A 22,130-nucleotide genomic window follows, 5' to 3' on the forward strand; every position below is an offset into this window, starting at 1 on the left:
TACCAATAGGCTGTGTTATCCCGATAGTTCACTGGAACTATTTAGAGATATTGCGCATTGCCTACTTCACTGCCATGTCAGTTTATCACAAAGTCAGCCGAGGTTTTCGGGACAGCGGTGATTTAACAATATCGAGACCTCTCTGGGGACGACCTGGACCACAGCCCTCTGCTCTACCAAGTACGACCTGCAGGGGGCGGTGTAGTTGGAGGCCTCCTTCGGTGCACTACGGCGCCGTAGATGAAAGGAGACACAGAGGGGGAGGAGTGGAGTACAGAGGCGGAGCCAACCGGAAGGGGCGGGGCCTTCCACGAATCCGCGCCCCTTGGGAGGCTTTCCTCCCTCGCCCCGCCCCTTCCCCCGCCCGGGCGGCCATGGCCATTCCCGGCATCCCCTATGAGCGACGGCTTCTCATCATGGCGGACCCTAGAGATAAGGCGCTTCAGGACTACCGCAAGAAGCTACTGGAGCACAAGGAGATCGACGGCCGTCTCAAGGAGTGTGAGTGCACCTTTCTTTCCACACAGTCCTATGCCTGGACATGCTTCTGTCTCTAACAAAGCAGAGGCCCTTGGCCGAGCCCGGCAACCGAGCCCCAGGGATAGGGAGGCCTCGGTCCAGGGACAAGGCGCTTTGTCATCCGGCCCTGAGCTTGGGAAACACAGCCTCTTCGGGCGTAGAAATGGCCCAGTCTGGTCCAGGTGACAGAGAGACCATCCCCAGATCCGAGATGGAAGTGGAAGAGGACTGGAGGAGGAGTGAGGAAGAAGTGGGCCAGGGATGTTTGCCAGACTGGGGTGCAAAGAGGGCGGCATAGTGAGTCCCGGGACCCAAAGAGGAGAGGAGACTTGGGTCAAGGAAGCTCAAGCAAGAGATGAGACTCGAGGTGCTGGCTTGTTATTGCGGTGGAGAGCCGGAGCGGAGCTTGAGAGAGGAGTCCATCGGTGGATCATAATAACCTTCGTCGTCTTTCCTCCTATTTTGAGTTGTACTCCACCAGGCATACAAGTTTCTCTCACCTCCTGAACTAAAAGGGCGCTTACATTTTTTCGTAGTGCACCTTCACTGAAAAGCCTGTGTGGTTTGATTAAATGGAGAAAGAACCACCTAATTCTGTAGATCACTGCTCTTGTTGACCTTATTTAGGGTGGAAAGCCATAGAGTAATAATACATGCGGGTAGCTGAAGAGGTGAGGAAGGGTCTCTTTTATCATTGGGATTTGTAGTCTCAAAGAGTGTCAATATCTGTTATGAATGTGCTTGAACAAGTATTGCCAATCAAGAAAATAAGAATTAGGTGCTTTTCCTGTAACATTTCATTTTTAAGCATGTCCCCTACAAGCGGATTATTTCTTCTTTGTGGTTTCATACAGTGGATATAAAATATATGTAAAGTAAAAGAGACCGGAATTAACTTAAGTAAAGTGATACTTAGTGACTTAAACTCACTAAGATTATTGTTTAATTAAAAATGTTCAAATTATATTATTTCAGTAAGGGAACAATTAAAAGAACTTACCAAGCAGTATGAAAAATCTGAAAATGATCTGAAGGCCTTACAAAGTGTTGGGCAGGTAGGTAATGGAGTTTGGGGTATAGGGAGTGATGGCAATTTGGTTTTTAGTTATTGGCAAAAAATAATGCTTTTTTTTTTCATTTCCCAGATTGTGGGTGAAGTACTTAAGCAACTAACTGAGGAAAAATGTAAGTGGATGGACTGTTAACTAGTAAAGGAAAAAAAGAGTGGATTCCCCTTCCTCCCACCATGAACTTTTGAAATGCTTATTAGTTTAATGATAATAATGAAGGTAGATGATATTCTTGCATAGACTGAGTTTTCTTTCAATTATTATCTTCTTGGAGGACAGAAATAAACCATCAATATGGATATATATATATTCTTCACTTTCTATGTTTCAATTTGTCCTTTCATTTTCTTCCTCTAGTCATTGTTAAAGCTACAAATGGACCAAGATATGTTGTGGGTTGTCGTCGACAGGTAACACTCTACCTCTGTACAGTGCTTTATAATTGGTAAAAGTGCTTTCATATATGTTATTTCATTCTTGAGGTAAGCAGGTCAAGCATTATACTCATAACTCCTAAAGGTGATTTGTTCAGATATAACACAAAACTTGAATTCAAACCATGGGCATTGACCTGGTATTCTCTATTTCTCTATTCTCTATTCTCTATGTGATAAGAGTACATTGCTTCAGTAAGCTCTACGTATTTAGAAATCTAAGATTTTAGAACTGGAAAATATCTCAGATCATATTATTTTATTGTCTTTTTTTTTTTTTTTAAAGATTTTATTTATTTATTTATTTGACAGACAGATCACAAGTAGACAGAGAGGCAGGCAGAGAGAGAGGAGGAAGCAGGCTCTCTGCTGAGCAGAGAGCCTGATGTGGGGCTTGATCCCAGGACCCTGGGATCATGACCTGAGCCAAAGGCAGAGGCTTTAACCCACTGAGCCACCCAGGCGCCCCTTATTGTCTTTTTTGAAGAGACTTAGACCTTATCAATTACTTATGTTTTATATTTAAACATTCAGAAATGTTACTCAAAGACTTTTCTGTAGCCTAAGTTGATTTTGTATGAGTTCATTTAGATTAGGATAGGCAAATTGAAATAACTGCCGATTTCATTTTGCTGTCATAAAAAATGTCAACAATGGCTTTAAGTAATTTTAGGAGGCTCAGAAGTCAGTTCATGTACTATCCTATTCTTCAGGAAGTATCCTTAGAACTTTCTTATAGATTAATTGGAAGAACTTTTTCTGAGTGTTTGTCATATCACGGGTTCATGTTTGAAAACATTGATACCACATGGCCGTAGAGTGGAATTTAACCCAGGGACTAAATCTTATCCTAGTATTTTGCCTAGCATATAAGTGGAAAGACATTTTCTAAATCAAAATATTAAATGTCTAGCCTGACAAAGGAGTTCTGTGTCCTTTACAGGGCCTTCTGGATTCCAAAAGTTGGTATTTCTAAGACACTTCATAATTGTATGAGGGCAAGAGAGTATTTGAAAAATGGACAAGATAAGAAAATCTAGGGTATATATTTTCTATACATAAAAATGTTGAAAAAGCTTTACATTGATTTTTGTGTAGCTCTTTTCAAGTACTTCACATATTAGCAACTTTTTAAAGTTTAATCCGTTATATTAAAGCTAGTATTTTTGCTTATCTCCACTTCATTTTCATTGGCACTAAATCCTAAATTTAGAGGTTTTTTGTTTTTTTTTTTTTAAAGATTTTATTTATTTATTTGACAGAGAGATCACAAGCAGTCAGAGAGGCAGGCAGAGAGAGAGGAGGAAGCAGGCTCCCTGCTGAGCAGAGAGCCCGATGCGGGGCTCGATGCGGGGCTCGATCCCAGGACTCTGAGATCATGATCTGAGCCGAAGGCAGCGGCTTAACCCACTGAGCCACCCAGGCGCCCCCTAAATTTAGAGTTCTTTATAAAATCCTGTGAAAACTAGTAATTTGTATGATTCTGAAATTGTATTGGCAAGTAGTTTTTTAAACTCTCAAAAATAACTTACTTTTAGAAAAGTAACATCCTGAGTATGAGGTGAATCTGTTGGTTAGATTCTTACTCTATCCAAGTAAGTTACCCTGCCTAAATTTGCCAGTAAGTTGTTCAATATGATTCAGTCTAATATATACTGTATTTAGCATAATATCTGACACGTAGCAAAAAGCATGAATGATGATTGCTGGGGGTTTTTTTAGTTTTGGTTTTAGTGTTTTATTTTATATTTTATTTTTTTAGGATTTTATTTATTTATTTGACAGAGAGATCACAAGTAGGCAGAGAGGCAGGCAGAGAGAGCGAGGGGGAAGCGGGCTGTCTGCTGAGCAGAGAGCCCGATGTGGGGCTCGATCCCAGGACCCTGAGATAATGACCTGCGCTGAAGGCAGAGGCTTAACCCACTGAGCCACCCAGGCGCCCCGGTTTTAGCATTTTAATAAAAACCTCTAAGGGGATACAGAATGAGTGCATTTCTCCCTTATTTCCTGTAGTCAAGTAGCATGTTCTTCCCCAAAGCTATAGTTTTTAAAGTAAATCTAAAGGACATATTACCAAAGTAACACTGTACACCTTAAACTTAACATGATGTTATGTGCTAAATTTATTTAATAAAAAATAAATAAAAAGACTTTAAATGAAAAAATAAATGAAAGGCATACCTTTAAAATGCTTCCCTTTCCTTCCCCCAAAATGTTAACTTAGAGATTTCTGTATAAATACTTTGGTACTAATTGCCAGTCATTATATTATAGTGCCTAAATCAAAATAATGAGCAAAACTGTATCAGATAGTGAGCCTTTGAAACTAAAATACTAATATTCATTTCTTTCTCTAAGAATAAGGCCTTTTCAGGGCGCCTGGGTGGTAAGTGGGTTAACGCCTCTGCCTTCGGATCAGGTCATGATTCCAGGGTCCTGGGATCAAGCCCCACATCGGGCTCTCTGCTCAGCAAGGAGCCTGTTTCCTCCTCTCTCTCTGCCTGCCTCTCTGCCTACTTGTGATCTCTGTCTGTCAAATAAATAAATAAAATCTTTAAAAAAAAAATAAGGCCTTTTCCACCACAAACTTTATATATTGGTGATTTTACATTTCACACTGAGTTGCATAGTGGGCATTCTTTTAAGGGAAATAACTTTGAATGAATTACCTTTATAAGCCCTTCTGTTGGCATGTGTTTATAATCTGATATTAGTGTTCTCTCTGAAGAATGAAAATGATTATTTGGCTTCTAAGTATTATTCTCTTGTTAAAATATTTCCCCTTTTAAGTGTTATGTAACACTTTGTTTTGTAAAATTAGCTTGACAAAAGTAAGCTGAAGCCAGGAACAAGAGTTGCTTTGGATATGACCACACTAACAATCATGAGGTAGGTTTCTTATTCTATTTATTTTACTTTTATTTTCATAGAGGGAAGATTTTAGCCAAAATACATGCTTCTTGGGGGGTTAGGGGGATGGGGTAACTGAGTGATGGGTATTGAGGACATGTGTGGTCATGAGCACTGGGTGGTATATGCAACGAATGATTTGTTGAACACTTCATCAAAAACTAATGATGTACTGTATGCTGGCTAATTAAACATAATAATTAAAAAAAAAAACAAAATATATGCTGCTTTTTTAAAAGATTTTATTTATTTGAGAGAGAGAGAATGGAGGGGATGGTGAGGGCCCAGGGAGAGGGAGAAGCAGACTCCCTGCTGAGCAGGGAGCCTGAAGTAGGGCTTGATCTCAGGACTCTGAGATGTGACCTGAGCCAAAGGCAGGTGCTTAACTGACTGAGGCACTCAGGTGCCCCCCACCAAATATATGCTTCTTGAAATCAATGAGTATCTTGCCACTTTTTCCCTTTTACTAATTTCTAATTAATGTAAATACATTTTTATGAGACCATCTACAGATGCTTACATAAGCAAGTCGTTTATACTCTCTCTATAGGCTGAGAGAAAATACATCTTATAAAAGAAAAATACATATCTTGTCATTATAGATATTTGCCAAGAGAGGTGGATCCATTGGTCTACAACATGTCTCATGAGGACCCTGGGAATGTTTCTTATTCTGAAATTGGAGGACTATCAGAACAGATTCGGGAATTAAGAGAGGTTGGTAGTATCTGCTTTGTTCTCTGAACTTAATAATAAATAGTACTGGTTTTAAGATACCCAAAGGGAGAAAGAGAATGAAAGATTACTTTGTCCAAATAGTGGTTACTAAACATTATACATTTAATATTCTCGCTGAGAGATTAATAGCACTGAATTTCTAGCTATGGAAATTATAGGTATTGTTAATTTGGAGATAATTTGGTGTTGGAAAAGCCCTGCTCTTTTTGTGACAAAAAAGAAAAGAAAAAGCTAATAATTGATAAAATCTAATGCCCATGCCATTTGTGGTTTTGGTTATCATAGGTTACGGGGGTCAGAGCTCTTTTGGGTCATGTGTAATACAGTTTTTCCCATAACCTTATTAATGTTAGCTTCCCGTCCTTAAAGTAAGTCACCTGTACCTTAAAATTTTTTTTAAGATTTAAAAAAAAATTTTTTTTTAAGTAATCTCCACATTCAGTGTGGGGCTCGAATTCATAACCCTGAGACTAAGAGTCACATGCTCCATGGACTGAGCCAGCCAGGTGCCCCTGGACCTTAAATATTTTATTTGATAAATAAAATAATATTTGCTGCCATTTAAGAAAAATATTGGCTTTAGGGTAGCTTAAACCTTTTAAACTTTTAGGTGAAGTATCAAATGAGGATTTCTTTGCTTTCCTTGGTTCATAACACAGATGGCTTTTTAACAATTTTTTTTTTTTTAGGTTTATTTATTTTTTTTAATTCATTTGAGAGAGAGAGAGAGAGCACAAGCAGAGGGGAGAGGCAGAGAGAGAGGGAGAAGCCCCACTGAGGAGGGAACCTGATGGCGGGCTCGATCCCAGGAGCTGGAGATTATAACTTGAGCCAGAGGCAGACAGTTAACCATCTGAGCCACCCAGACGTCCCAACCATTCTCTTTAAAGCAGATTTAAAGCATTTTCCTATTGGTTTCATCCTAATATAGGATGGAAATATTTAGGAATGGATGAGAACAGTTATTATGGCTTATATCATCTGATTTAAGCACCAAGCCGGTAATTTTCAGACATTAGCATATTAAGTTTTCCAGAACTCTTATTAAAGATACAGATTCCGAGGCCCTCTGCATGATTTTGATGCAGTAGATTGGGGGTCAGGACATAGAAGTTAGCATTTAAACAAGCATTCCAGGTGATTATGGAGCCAAATTATGTTTTGTTTTGTTTTTTTTTAAGATTTTATTTATTTATTTGACAGACAGAGACCACAAGTAGGCAGAGAGGCAGGCGGAGAGAGAAGGAGAAGCAGGCTCTCTGCTGAGCAGAGAGCCTGATGCGGGGCTCGATCCCAGGACCCCGAGATCATGACCCAAGCTGAAGGCAGAGGCCCAACCCACTGAGCCACCCAGGCGCCCCCAAATTGTTTTTGACCATAGTTAAGGAAGCACTAGCATCATTACAAATAAAAGTCTATTCTTACTTTGTAGTTAATGAAAGGGCAGCAGAAGAAGAACGAGTGCTTCATGAAACTGTGAGATCTTGTCTATAGTGATTTGCTGTATCAGCCATAGGAGCAGAATGTCTCTGTCTCTCTTATCTCACACACACACACATCCCCCTACACAGCCCACAAAACATGCACATGCAATACTCCTTTCTATCTGCAGACACTAAGAATATTGATTTCTTATACTTTTTGTTTATTTTAATCACACCTTATTTTTTTTGTTTTATTTTATTTTAATGACACAACTATTAATATAAGCTTATTTCTCAAAGTTACTGGTACTATAAAGAGTTAAATTTGGGTAGTCAAACCCTCAGTTTTTCTATTCTTCAGCTTTCTTTGCTTGAATCAATCTTAGTAGGAGATTGAGAGCAAAATATATGGTTCTTTTTTTTTTTTTTAAGTTTATTTTTCTTTCATAATCTACTGTGGGCTTGAACTCAAAACTCCAAGATTAAGCGTCACCTGCTGTACCAACTGAGCCAGCCAGGTGCCCTGAAATATGTTTCTTTTAAGGCTGCTCCAACAAAATGACAATATGAAAATTTTATATGCCTTTTCTCCTAATGGCAGTTCTAACTTATTCAGTTCTCCCATTTTATAATTATTTTGTGTTGTAGTCCCAAATACAAAATAATATAGACCATTTTTGTTTTTTCTTTTTTGTTTGTAGTGTGATTTTTCATTGAGGCATAATTTACATTCAGTAAAATGCACAGATAATAAATGTACAATTCACATATCTTGACAAATTATATGCTTATGTAACCATCACTTCATTCAAGTGTATAGTTAGTTAAAATAGCTACAGACTTTAAATTAGTTTTTACCTAATTAAAAAAAATCTTAAATTTACCTGAAGAATAACCTCTAATATAAATGGCTTTATATTATATATATTATATATATAGCATGGAATTCTAGATCTATTATGAATTATAACGTGTATATCTAACTATACTGTTATTACACTTAAAGTATTTTAAAGCTTATCAAAATCTTTACCGACTTTTTAAGAAACAGTTAACTTCTTTTCTAGGTGATAGAATTGCCTCTTACAAACCCAGAATTATTCCAGCGTGTAGGAATAATACCTCCAAAAGGCTGTTTGTTATATGGACCACCAGGTTAGTGTTGAATTATGTCTGACCTACTAATAAATGAATGAAGGAATGAAAAAGTAAGGTGAAAATTTAATGTGGGCTATTCCAGCCTCCACTCTCTTCAGAGTAAGAAAGGAATACATGATGTCTGTCTGCTATTCTCTCAGATATGCTTAGTCCTCTTTGCTTCATAGGATGTGCATCTTAACATGCCATATGATTCTGGTGCATTGGTCCTGTGTGGTTCACAGACCTCTGGCTGTTCCTGAGACACTTTCAGGGAGTCTGCAAGGTCAGACCTTACTTTGATAATATTTAGGACGTTAGTTACCATGTTCACTCTGTTGACTTCTGTGCTGATGGTGCAAAAGCAGTGTGGGTAAAACTGCTCATGCCATGGCATGGGTCTGTTACGTCAGTGGCATGAAATGGTACAAGTAGTCATCGTGTTATTGACTGTTCATACTTGCAGTATTTTAAAAAAAAATGTGAGTTTCACTTTTAGATGTTCTTCTTGAAGCCGTAAAAATTATTTTTATTAAGTCCTGATTTTTGAATAACGTTTTATATTCTATGTGATGAGATGGGAAATACATGTAAAGTACTTCTCTTTCATCCTGAATAGGATAGTTATCTCTAGGAGAAGCACTTGTGCCTTGAGTTGTCAGCTGAAATAAGCTGCTTTTCATAGGATATCATTTTTACTTGAAAACATAATTTATAGACATTCTGTCATTGTCAGACTGGTTTTTGATTATTCAGATTGATTATTGCTTATCCGGCAAACGTTTTTTCAAAAATGAATGTAGTTAGCCTGTTATGTTAAAAACAACTGACACCATTTGTAGCCAGTGATAAAATTTGAGCTTTCAGGTGAAAATTAGATTTTCAAACTTATATCTGACAGCTTTTAAAAATTTTTTTAGAGAGAAAGTGCGCATGTATAGTGAGTGGGAGGAAGGGCTGAAGGGAGGGAGAAAGAGAATCTTAAGCAGGCTCCACACTCAGCAAGGAACCTGACACTGGGCTCTAGCTCACAACCCTTAGATCATGACCTGAGCTGAAATCAAGAGTTGGACCTTAACCAACTGAGCCAGGCACCCCCATCTGAGAACTTTCTGATGTTAATACTTTAAAGATGAGATGAGATTGGTAATATTAATAAATGTGGCTTTTAAATATTATATAATGAAAAATGCCAACATTTGGAAGATTTTCATAACTCACTGAACCAGTAGTTTTCCAAATAACCAATAGTTGATATTATAATATCATGCATAGGTAAAAGATGCATTCATTACACAGGAGAGACCAGTGGATGTAACAGACTAATAATGTAACAGACTTCTGTAGTGTCTGTAAATTGGGTTTGATATATTTTTGAAGGTACATATTTTTACAAGGGATTTTTTGAATAAAATTTAAAATTTTAATACTGAAAGTTGAAATGCTTTAGAATTTTAAATGGGAAAAAAAGAATTTTAAATGGAAATTCTCTTTAGGATTTAGCTTTCATTTTATAAAATTTACTGGCTGGAGGATAACCTAAAAAGGCTTTTGAAAATTTGTTTTGCTTTCCATCTAATTAGGATTTCTTCTATCATTTTAGGCACAGGAAAAACACTCTTGGCACGAGCTGTTGCTAGCCAGCTGGACTGCAATTTCTTAAAGGTAAAGGGAAGATTCTTTTTGTAGCTGTTGAAATTAAATTTTATTTGAATTATCTTATGTTTACCTTAATGTTTTTCCTTTAATCAGGTTGTATCTAGTTCTATTGTAGACAAGTACATTGGTGAAAGTGCTCGTTTGATCAGAGAAATGTTTAATTATGCCAGGGATCATCAACCATGCATTATTTTTATGGATGAAATAGATGCCATTGGTAAGAATAACACCTTTTAAAGTTTATTTTGAACTTTTTTTGAAAGTGTTAAGAAATTTCTTAAAAATCTAAAGGAACCCCCCTTCATCTATAACTGCAAATTGTGTGAAATAGCAAAATGAATTAAAGGTTACTTTAAAAAAAATTCTTAAGAAAGTTTAACCAGTTTTAATTTGACATCGACAAAATGAGAAATGTCTTATCAAAATCAACTCTAACTTCATCAGTATAATTCTTACTATTTAATTTTTATTTTAATGTTTTTAACTCCAGATACTGTTATTCTGTTATCTTAAATGATGGTTGTAGAGGAAAAGAGTAACACATTTGAGTTTCCATATCATTATTTTAGGTGGTCGTCGGTTTTCTGAGGGTACTTCAGCTGATAGAGAGATTCAGCGAACTTTGATGGAGGTAATATTTGGTAAAGAGGGTTTAAAAAGAAGCCACTGTGTATTAAATGAAAACACTGGATATTTGAAGGTCAAAATGTGGACAGTGGTTTACATGAAGAACACACTTAAGGGGTGCTGTGTGGCTCAGTTGGGTGAGCATCCAACTCTTGATTTCAGCTCAGGTCATGATCTCAGGATTATGGGATCAAGGCATAAATTGGGCTCTGTGCTCAGCGGGGAGTCTGCTTGAGATTCTTTCCCTCTGCCCTTCCCCGTGCTCACATGCTTTCTCTCAAATAAATGAATAAGTCTTAAACAAAACAAAACACTTAAGTATAAAGTTTGAAAATATTGTCAGGAATAAACACATTTCTGTGCCACAATCTCTAGTAAGAAAATGTCTGTTGCAAAGTAATAGGAGTAGTTACAAAATTCTGTATGATATGTAGGTATACTACTCCATGTATTTTGAGCACACAAGCCATTCAGATATTTAAATTGTATATTATTCTGATGTTCACATTTTGTGAACGTGGTCTTGCACTTGTTTCATTAAGACATTTTGTAAGTAATCGACATACTAAAACTAGTGGCAATAAGTGAGTTATAATTATGAATGAGGCTGCTCTAAAAATCGCTAACACTTTTCCTGAGAATAAGAAGAAACTAAATTAGTTTTGATAATTGAAGAAGATGGATGTTGTAATATTAGAATGTATATAAAGCGTTTCCCCACTCCAAATTCTATGAAAGTGATGGCAAGATCCCAAACGTATTTTTCAGCTTCTACGAAGCTAGGTAGCATAAGTAATAGTGTCAAATTCCATCTCAGTAGGGGTAGTTGAAAAGGACTTTTCATAAAATATAGTGATCTGCTGAGAGTATATACAGCATTTTCAAATTCTATACTCCTGGAAACCTTTAATTGAGGTATTTTGAAACAACACGGATGCTAGTTTTGTTGTTGTTGTTGTTTTTAAAGATTTTATTGTTTATTTGTCAGAAAAAGAGAGGGAAAGAGAGTACAAGCAGGGGGAGAAGCAGGCTTCCCACTGAGCAAGGAGTCCAATGCGGGACTTGATCCCAGGACCCTGGGATCATGACCTGAGCCAAAGGCCCATGCTTAACCGGCTGAGCCACCCAGGCAGCCCACATTGATGATAGTTTTATACAAGTAACTGATATGTTGTCAGCTCTCAGATATTTTGGAAAAGAGATAGACATATTGTTAAGCTAGGTATGTTTTAAAGAGTTTGTTGAATGCAATTAGGTTTTTAAATATTCAAGAAAACTTTAGTAATTGAAGGAAATATGCTTACTGTCTCAGTATTTCTATGGGTAGTGGAATTATTTGAAAAGATATGTATTAGATTTATTGTCAGATTTGTGGAAATGTCATTGTATCTGGTTTTTTGAACGTAAATTTTATGTTTGGCATACCTTAGTACTGTATATATTAGATTTTATTAGTAATGTTTTTAAGAGTAGCTATGAAAAAAAATTTGAACATTGGAAATCAGATCGAAATAGTTTAATTTTATAATACTTGACTAGATGGAAACCTTCCAATTTATTAAAACTTTTTGATAGCTATAACAAGGTACATAGTTCAATAATGTATCTTGGAACTTCCAAGGCTGGAAAACCTCTACCTTTATATTAGAGAAGGAAGAGAGAGTCCATCAAATGGTCATTCTGGAGATGGCATGCTCTCTGTAGACAATGTATTTCATAGTATTAGAAATATAGAAGTTGTGTGCTCTCTATTTTTTAATGGGATGTTTTGTAAAAATCTGTCAATGATTTTTATTTATAAATATATTAGTTACTGAATCAAATGGATGGATTTGATACTCTACATAGAGTTAAAATGATCATGGCTACAAACAGACCAGATACACTGGATCCTGCTTTGCTTCGTCCTGGAAGATTAGACAGAAAAATACGTGAGTTAAAGTTCTTCTCCTGCTGTGTGTTCTCTTAGTGTGTGTCCACTTCTCTTTCCGTATCTCTTCCTCACCCCCTACTTTGTTTAAAATAAAAAAACCTGGGCACCTGGGTGGCTCAGTGGGTTAAAGCCTCTGCCTTTGGCTCAGGTCATGATCCCAGGGTCCTGGGATGGAGCCCCGCATCGGGCTCTCTGCTCAGCAGGGAGCCTGCCTCCTCCTCTCTCTCTCTGCCTGCCTCTCTGTCTACTTGTCATCTCTGTCTGTCAAATAAATAAATAAAATCTTTAAAAACAAAACAAAATAAAACCAAAACCTGACTGCAAAAGAATTTCTTAAATTTTTTTATTTTCAGATATTGACTTACCAAATGAACAAGCAAGATTAGACATATTGAAAATCCATGCAGGTCCCATTACAAAGCATGGTGAAATAGGTAAGGAAATAACCATTTTATGTATATTTACATTTCGTAAATGAAGCAGAATGCTAATAGATATCACTGATAGTCTACCAAATCTGGTTTCAAATTCAGCAAACATGGAGATCTTAAATTTAGCTAATATTTATTGAGCATCTTTTGTACGTTAGGAATTGTTTCAAGTGCTGGGGATATAGCAATGAACAAAACAGACAAATGCCTGCCTTACAGAACTTACATTATTGTCAGAAAAGACAGACAAGGTCAGTAAAATGTTTAGTATATTAGATGGTGATATATGCTATGGAAAAAAATAAAGCAAGAAAAGAGAAATAGATAATGCCAGGAGCCAGAATGAATGGATACATTTTTAAATGGAGGTGAGGTGCAGGGAGCAGAAGGAAGACTTACCAAGAAGATGATTTTTAAGCAATGACCTAAAAAGGTGAAGGAACTAGGTGTAGATAATTTGGGGGGAAATGATACAGAGGGAATAGCAAGAGAAAAACTTTGAAGTAGGTGTATGGCTGGAACATTCCAGGAGTAGCAAAGATGCCAAGGTGTCTATGGCAGAGTAAATGGGACAGTGGTAGCAAGAGAAATCATAGAAGTGATGGGAATCAGATTGTATATAGCCATATTGAGGTCATTATGTAGGAACTTCTGCTTTTATTTTTTTATTTTTGTCATTGAAGGATTGTGAGCGGAGCAATGATAAAGTCTTACCTTTTGTTATTTTTAACTTTGTAGTGTCAAAAATTAGAAATGCATACAAATTGAGATAAGAGTATAACAAACTTCTAACCCTAGGTTACTCATCCCCTACCCAGCTTTAATAATTATTAACTCTTGGCCAATCTTGTTTCATCTGTAATCTCTTTCACCTCTTATCTTCCTTCTGGATTTCTAAAAAGCAAATCCCAGGCATTGTATTGTTTCATCTATAAATATTTTGAAACTGATGTTAAATAAGATCATTCTGGTTGCATCTAGAGGGGCGAGGATAGAAACAAGAGGATTAGTTAGGAGGATATTTTAATAATCCGGACAAAAGATGGTGGTGTGGTCCGAGGTAGTACCAGAGTCTTAAAATAATGAGATTCTGGACATATTTTGAAAATAGAGGTGACAGGGCTTGCTAATGAATCAGATGTGGGGTATGAGCTAAAGTGAAGAACCATGGAAGACTTAGATTTTTTGACTCATGCTAATGGAAAGATGGGGTTGTCATCGATGACAACGGGAGAAGACTGGAAAGATTTGGTTTTACGGGGAGAATAAGGAGTTTGATTCTGAATATATTAAAGCTAAGATGTCAATTCAATACCAAGTAAAGATGTTGATTAGTAAATCTATATGCATCAATAGTTTATTGGGGGGGTCTATGCTGGTGATGTAATTATGGATAATAATAGCATAAAATTTTTTTTAAAGTCTTAAGATTAGGGTTGCCTGGGTGGCTCAGCTGGTTAAGCGGCTGCCTTCAGCTCAGGTCTTGATTCCATGGTCCTGGGATGGAGTGCCGCATCAGGCTCCCTGCTCCCTGCTTCTTCTTTCTCTGCTAGCTGTTCCCCCTGCTTGTGTGCATGCTCTCCCTGTCAAATAAATAAAATCGTTAAAAACAAAATAAAGTCTTGAGATTAAATGAGATTTCCGAGGAAGTAAATATGGATAGAGAAGAGGTTCAACAAGTGAGCTGGGATAATTCCAATATTAAGAAGTTAGGATGAACCATCAAAGGAGACTGAGAAGGTATAGTCACACAGTGGGGAATTAAACCAGGAGCTGGTGATGTCCTAGAAGGTAAATGAAGGAATTATTACAAAAAGGGGGTAATTCCCTGTTAGATGCTGACAGTGGGTCAGATAAAAAGACTTCTGAGAATGGACCTTTGAATTTGCTGTGTGGAGATTATTGGTAACCTTATCAAAGCATTTTCTTCGTAGCAGTAAGAGTAAGAGCCTACCTCAGATGGGTTTCAAGAAGATTGTAGGGAGAGGCTTTGAGTTCAGATATTTTTTTCAAGGAATTTGCTGCAAAGGGGGAAGAGAAAAAACTAGCTATAGTGGAAATGGAGATAATGATTTGGAGGAGCTTTCTTTAAGGTGGAAGAATTTACAACATTTTTTTAATGCTAATGTGAGTGATCTAGAAGAGAGAGAGAAATTGGTGATGCACTTGCCTTGAAGAAAGGTTGGCCCTGTATATGAGCATGGACTTTGCATTTATGAGAATAGGAGGAAAGGCAGAGTAAATAGTTGCTAATGATGACAATATCTCATATATGTCAAAAACTTGTAGAATTTTTCTTCTGAATACGTTTATTTTCTCAGTGAAGTAGGAAGCAAGTCAGAGTGAAGATGGGGAATTATTGTTAGACATTTGAGGACAGGGGAGAAATGATAAAATCGTTATCGCCAGAAGTGAGAGTGCAGTCTAGGATAGAGGTCAGCAAACGATTGCTGTGGGCCAAATTCTATCTGCTTTCTCTTTTTGTAAGTAATGTTTTATTTTAACAGCCACTGCAATTTGTTTATATATTGTCTGTGACTAGTTTCCCACTACAATAGCAGAAATTAATAGTTTTGACAGAGACCACATGGCCTGCCTAAAATATTTACTGTTCAGCCCATTACAGAAAATTTGCTGACTCTTTGACTAGGGGTCATTATACTGTTCTAGTATAATTGCCAGGCAGCTTTACCCTTAGAAGCTAATGGTCCAAAAATGATTAAAATTGTTGGTTATTGCCTCTCACTAATTTCCTCATTGCTTATATGAAAAGAGTTTTGAGCTGGAAAGACTAGGCTAAGCTAGGGATGCCAATTTGTAGATTTTTTTCCAATACTGAGTTCTTGCTAGATACCAAATACTGTGCTAACCTTGGGAATCCCTGCTGTCAGGGTGCTTACATGAACTTGAATGAAAATTAATGAATGAGTATCTGTCCAATTTCAAATACAGATTGACATACTGCAGATGGCTTGACAAAGGTGTCTCATCAGAATTACACTGTAGTAGCCCATGCTGTCTCTTATTTCTCTCCTTATTCTATATCGAGTCCATAACTGCTATTCCAAGCCAATAGCTCTTTATTTCAAGTCTGTCATGTGGATAAAAAAGTCGTATAACCATTACTGTTAACATAGATCTGGTACCTCACCACTTGGAGCTTGCATAGGAACCAGAAAAGCTAGCCATTTAAAATAGTTGTTTACATAAACAATGAATCTTGAAACACTAAAAAAAAAAAATTAAATTAAGAAAAATAGTTGTTTAAAATATATGATTAAAATATGATGAGGGGTGCCTGGGTGGCTCAGTGGGTTAAAGCCTCTGCCTTCGGCTTAGGTCATGATCCCAGAGTTCTGGGATCGAGCCCCACATTGGGCTCTTTGCTCGGCGGGGAGCCTGCTTCCCTCTCTTTCTCTGCCTGTCTCTCTGCCTATTTGTGATCATTGTCTGTCAAATAAATAAATAAAAATTAAAAAAAATATGAAAAATATTTCTGATGATCAGTTTTGGTGTATTTTATATTAATGCACTAAATTTCATTTTGGTTAATAGCTGGTTCTGAATATTCTAGGTTTATTCAAATCAAAGATTTGGTTACAGTTTTTATGAGTCATGGCTTCACAGATAACTCAAGTTCACATATCCATAACTGTTTCAATGTGTAGAAACAGGTTAAGATGCTTTCAGGTATTGATGGTATTTCTTGGTTTTAAAGTTTCAGAAGTTAAGTATTTCTGTTTAGTACTGGCTTAACAAAAGCATAGGTTTGGTTGTTAATATTGTGGAGAACTTGCTAAATATTATGGAGGAATGTTAACAGATAGATGCCAAGCTGATCAAATTCAGAGCAAGCTCTGTAGTTAAGTTTTCCATATGGGCATAAATCAAGAAAATGTCTATTTATTTATTTATTTATTTATTTAATTTATTACTAACTTCCAGTATTTTTTCCTAAACAGATTATGAAGCAATTGTGAAGCTTTCAGATGGCTTTAATGGAGCAGACCTGAGAAATGTTTGTACTGAAGCAGGTATGAGTTTAAAGTGCAGTGATTTTGATTTGTTTAATTTGTTAAAAATGTGTTTGGGTTTATTCAAGTAGCAGAGCCTGGGCTTTGCAAGGGTATGTGTGCTTGGATTTTTGAGAATTGATTCCAAGAAGCAGGAGAGAACAGGCAAGTGAGTTGGAAAGAAGCAAAGCTATAATAAGGGTGCACTACTGAGGTAGATGCTGTAGATGGGGGGATTTGATTTGGTGAGACCTCAGAGAAACATACTGAATGCCTTCCAGGATTACTTGGCTGAAGTATGGAGACTGGAGCATTTATTTACCAGCTCTCATCCCCCATGACAATTTGCCTCTGGGGATGTTAACTCCTTTATACTTACGGATGCCTTAGGGCAGAATGTGGAAAGACCTGCATGTGATAGCATGCTGGCCCCCTGAAGTAAGTCTGGGACTGTACAGAACACTCTGCCACACCTCTGGCTGAAATCAGACTGGGCCAGCACCAGAAGTAATCTGCAAAATGGATAACCTGTTTTCTCATACTAGTCCGTTAATAATAAGCTTTGTAAGATTGATTTATGAATTTTCTGATCATGTAACTTGTATAAAATGTAATTTTTTTTTTAAGATTTTATTTACTTATTTGAAAGAGAGAGAGAGAGAGAGAGAGAGAGAGAGAACAGGCAGGGGAAGGGCAGAGGGAGAGGCAGGCTGAGAAAGGCAGACCTGGGGTTTGATCCCAGGACCCTGGGATGATGACCTGAGACGAAGACAGACATGAAACCTACTAAGCCACCCAGGCACCTCAGATGTTACTGTTTTTTAATATATTTTTTCTATTTTTATTTTATTTCTGGTACCAGGTGGCTTTAAAACCATAGATTCCTTTAGTCTTTGTCTTCCATACAGAATCTTAAAATTAAAAAAATTAGGGGTGCCTGTGTGGTTCATTTGGTTAAGTGACTGACTCTTAAGCTTAGCTCAGGTCCTGATCTCAAGGTTGTGAATTTATTATAGTAATAATTAAAAAATAATTTTTACAGTATTTATAGTTACTGTCATACGTTGTGGGTGAATAGTTTTTAAGTATACAGATGTGATTTCCTCTTGTTTTTATATCACCTATAGCCTTATTTTAACATTTCTTATAAATTAGTGTTTATTTTTTTCAGTGTTCCAAAATTCATTGTTTATGCACCACACGCAGTGCTCCATGTAATACGTGCCCTCCTTAATACCCACCACCAGGTTTACCCATCCTCCCACCCTCCTCCCCTCTAATAGATTAGTGTTTAAAGGTGTTGCTCAGACATGGCTTCTCCATAAGAGTATCTTCATGGGTATACTGTGACTGAGTATCTAGATCAAAAATCTGCAGGTCTCCATACACATCAGAGTAAATCAGAATCACAAAGACTAGTATAGGGGCACCTGGGTGGCTTAGTGGGTTAAAGCCTCTGCCTTCAGCTCAGGTGATGATCCCAGAGTCCTGGGATCAAGTTCTGCATAGAGCTCTCTGCTCAGCAAGGAGCCTGCTTCCTCCTCTCTCTCTGCCTGCCTCTCTGCCTACTTGTGATCTCTGTCAAATAAATAAATAAATAAAATCTTTGAACAAAGACTAGTATACAGAAAATGTTGTGTGGTAAACTTGCATGTGGCTGTAATTACTTGGAATAACTTAGGACATTCTCTTTCCAAAATCTGTACTGGACCAAATTATTATTAGAGTACTGTTTTGGTAAAATTGGAATCCAAACAGAAGCAATGTCATAATCCTAAAGGTTGATATCCTCAGATTATGATACTTGCTTTTTTCACTTTTTTTTCCAGTTTTATTTATTTTTATTATTTTTTAAAGATCTCATTTATTTGAGAGAGTGAGCGAGAGGGAGAGGGACAGAGAGAGCACAAGGAAAGGGAGGGAGCAAAGGCAGATGGAGAAAGAGAAGCCCACTCCCTACTGAGCTGGGAGCCCAACATGGGGCTTGATTCCCAGGACCTGAAGATGTGACCTGAGCCTAAGGCAGATGCTTAACCATCTGAACCAGACGCCCTTTTTTCAGTTTTATTGAGAAGTAATTAACATATATGACCACATAAGTCTGTGTACAGCATGATGCTTTGATTTACATATATTGTGTAATGATTACCACAAGAGCTCAGCTAACATTTATCTTCTCATAGAGATACAATTAGAAAAAAGGAAAAATAGTTTCTCTTTATAATAAGAACTCTTAAGATTTACTGTTTTTCCTATATATCATATAGCAATATTAGCAGTAGTCATGTTGTGCATTACATCCCTGGTACTTATTTATAACTAGAAGTTTATAGCTCACATATTTTTTAAAAAGTTATTTTTATGGGGCGCCTGGCTGGCTCAGTAGGTAGAGCATGGCAACTTTTTGTCTCTAAATTGTGAGTTTAAGTCCCATGTTGTGTGTTGAGCTTACACTTAAAAAAAAAAAACCCCCCCCCAAAAAAAAAAATATATATATATATATCGATTATATATAATTATATATAAGTATATATAATAAATATATTATATATAAATAAATAAAAGAATGTGGTATTTCCAGTAAAGAGTTATAACTTCTGTGTGGATTATAATTTTAGCTTTCTAAGTGGCCTGGGACATTCATATTTGTAGACATTGAAATTCTTTGGTTTTCTTTTTATTAGACTTTATTAGACTTCAAGCCTTTTTTGCTGACATATCTTTCTGTAATTGAAAATAAACTTGATTCAGTTATAGTTGTCTTTTCCATTCAAATCCTAACATTATTGTCCTTTTTGGATTAGAATGTATCTCAGATTCAGTCATTCATTAAACAATGATTTGGAAATAGTCATATGCACAGAGTTTGGAAAAATAACTTTCCTATTTTAGTTGTAGCCTTCAAAACAGGTTTTGTAACTTCACTATTAAAAGACTAGAAATTTCCATTTACCTGATTTCTGAATACAACATAGAGTGACTATTTCAAAGACTATATAGAAATCTTAAGAGGAAAGATAGAAAGTAACCTTTGAAATTTTCTATTCCACTGATGGTAAGTGAAAGTCAATATAAGCAGATCTTCAATGAAAATATTAGTAGGATTCATTTAATTAGCAGATAATGAAAACTTACTAGCTTTAGCTTATCATGAAATTAGGATTGTCACAAAATCTTGAGCCCATATCCATGATATACCTAATGTTTCAAAACACACACACACACACACACAACTTTCAGTCCTTTGTCAAGTAGTATTTGACAAGTAACTTGTCAATAACTTGAGTTTTCCAAGTTTGTGATATTTGAATATCAAAGTCATATAAAAATGTTTGTACATTAGTCATATAAGAATATCAGTTTGTAGATAAATAAGATAAATTTTAATATGTGAATAGTGGCATTGGTTTTTGATACAAAGCCCAGTGTTGACTTTCTTTAATTCCTATAATTTCTATTCTCTAAGCTTTTGATTTTTAACAAGGAAAGACCATCAAAATTACTGGAGGTGTTTTGTGTTTTTCCAAACCATACTTGTGTTCCCTCCTTCCAGGCAGTTGTTGCCTGTTAAGAAGGTATGGCTTAAAAATGTGTTTTGTTGATAGTTTTACTTTTGCTTTTTCAGAATGTCATTGGATACAGGGACTGTATGAGCTAGATTTTTAGTATCCAGATAGTTGTCTCGTTGATGTCTAGCTTTAGGTTTGGAAAACAATGCTTGCTGTAGTTAAGGAAATTAATTGAACAATGATGGTTGTTTTTAACAAATTAGAGCTACTGGCTCAGAAGTAGTAAATTTAGGCTTCTTCACATTTACTTCGTGTAATTACTTAGTTTTCATAAAAAACTTTTTTTTTGAGATATAATTGAACAAATAGCATTATGTTAATTTCAGGTGTACAGCATTATTTGATATTTGTTTTTATTGTGAAATGACCACTACAATAAATCTAGTTAACATCCATCACCACATGTAGTTAAGAAGATATTTTTTTCTGGTACCGAGAACTTTTAAGATCAACTTCCAGCAATTTTCAAATACACAGTACAGTTTTTTTTAAATGATTTTATTTACTTATTTGTCAGAGAGAGGGCACAAGCAGGGGGGAGCAGCAAGCAGAGGGAGAAGCAGGCTTCTTGCTCAAATCCCAGGACCAAATGTAGACCAAATCCCCAGGACTTTAGGATCATGACCTGAGCTGAAGGCAGATGCTTAACTGATGAGCCACCTAGGCAGCCCTACAATACAATATTATTAAATCTAGTCATCATGCTATATATTGCATCTCTAGGACTTATGTTATAATTGGAAGTTTGTGCCTTTTGACTGCCTTCACCCATTTTGCCCACCCCCCTTAGTTTTCTTTTGAAATCATTCACATATTATATATAGCAGTCATGTTGTTTTATTCTCCACAGGTATGTTTGCAATTCGTGCTGATCATGATTTTGTAGTACAGGAAGACTTCATGAAAGCAGTCAGAAAAGTGGCTGATTCTAAGAAGCTAGAATCTAAATTGGACTACAAACCTGTGTAATTTACTGGAAGGTTTTTGATGACTGCATGACAGATACTGGCTTAATGTAAAAATAAAGTTAAGGAAAATAATGTATGTATTGGCAATGATCTAATTAAAAACATGAATAAAAGTAACTATGAATAACATTGTAAAAATTAGTAATTCAGTAATTCTACTTTTAAGATTGGTACAGAAGAAATTTGTATGTTTGTTAATGTTGCATTTATTGCAGCAAAAGTTATAAGACTATGTTAAAGCTTTTCGTATTTGCTGTGTGAGCATTTTGTAAAACATTGAAAGTAGTTTGAAATAGTACGAGAGCATTTCTTATGACTTATTTTATATCATTTGTTTTCCTCATCCTGAAAAGTTGAATAAAATCTGTTTGATTCAGTTCTCCTACACAAATTTTTGTCTTTTTTAAAAGTACATTTATTGTAGTTCTTTAGGTTCTTTAGTAAATAAACTATTTAATAACCAAAATGAGTTTTATTTAGATGATAAGTTTTGAATTTTAAAACTGTACCCACATTCAGTGTTCCTAAGAACATGTTGTTATACAAAGCATAGACATGTATGTTTATATCAATAATGGAAGGTTTTGTTTACTTTTTACTTACTATGATTAGGCTGTGTTATAGTTAATTGGAAAAGTACATGCACATCCATAACCTTTTTTTAGATTATGATTAAAAGTAATTGCTAACAAATGTGA

At 36.2% G+C, this 22,130-nt stretch overlaps 1 protein-coding gene across 1 annotated transcript; it reads left to right on the forward strand.

Moving 5' to 3' along the window:
- The first annotated feature begins 374 nt into the window (after nucleotides 1–374).
- On the forward strand, nucleotides 375–22,130 carry LOC111139115 (proteasome 26S subunit, ATPase 6). The gene is made up of 14 exons (XM_022491270.1): nucleotides 375–501; nucleotides 1,495–1,574; nucleotides 1,665–1,704; nucleotides 1,947–1,999; nucleotides 4,845–4,912; nucleotides 5,536–5,650; nucleotides 8,163–8,250; nucleotides 9,836–9,897; nucleotides 9,985–10,108; nucleotides 10,461–10,522; nucleotides 12,329–12,449; nucleotides 12,805–12,885; nucleotides 16,845–16,916; nucleotides 21,315–22,130. The coding sequence occupies exons 1-14, from the start codon at nucleotides 375–377 to the stop codon at nucleotides 21,431–21,433; spliced, it is 1,212 nt and encodes a 403-aa protein (XP_022346978.1). The 3' UTR covers nucleotides 21,434–22,130.

This window comes from Enhydra lutris, unplaced genomic scaffold (assembly GCF_002288905.1).
Source record: "Enhydra lutris kenyoni isolate GAN:26980312 unplaced genomic scaffold, ASM228890v2 scaffoldscaffold4, whole genome shotgun sequence".
Lineage (NCBI taxonomy): Eukaryota > Metazoa > Chordata > Mammalia > Carnivora > Mustelidae > Enhydra > Enhydra lutris.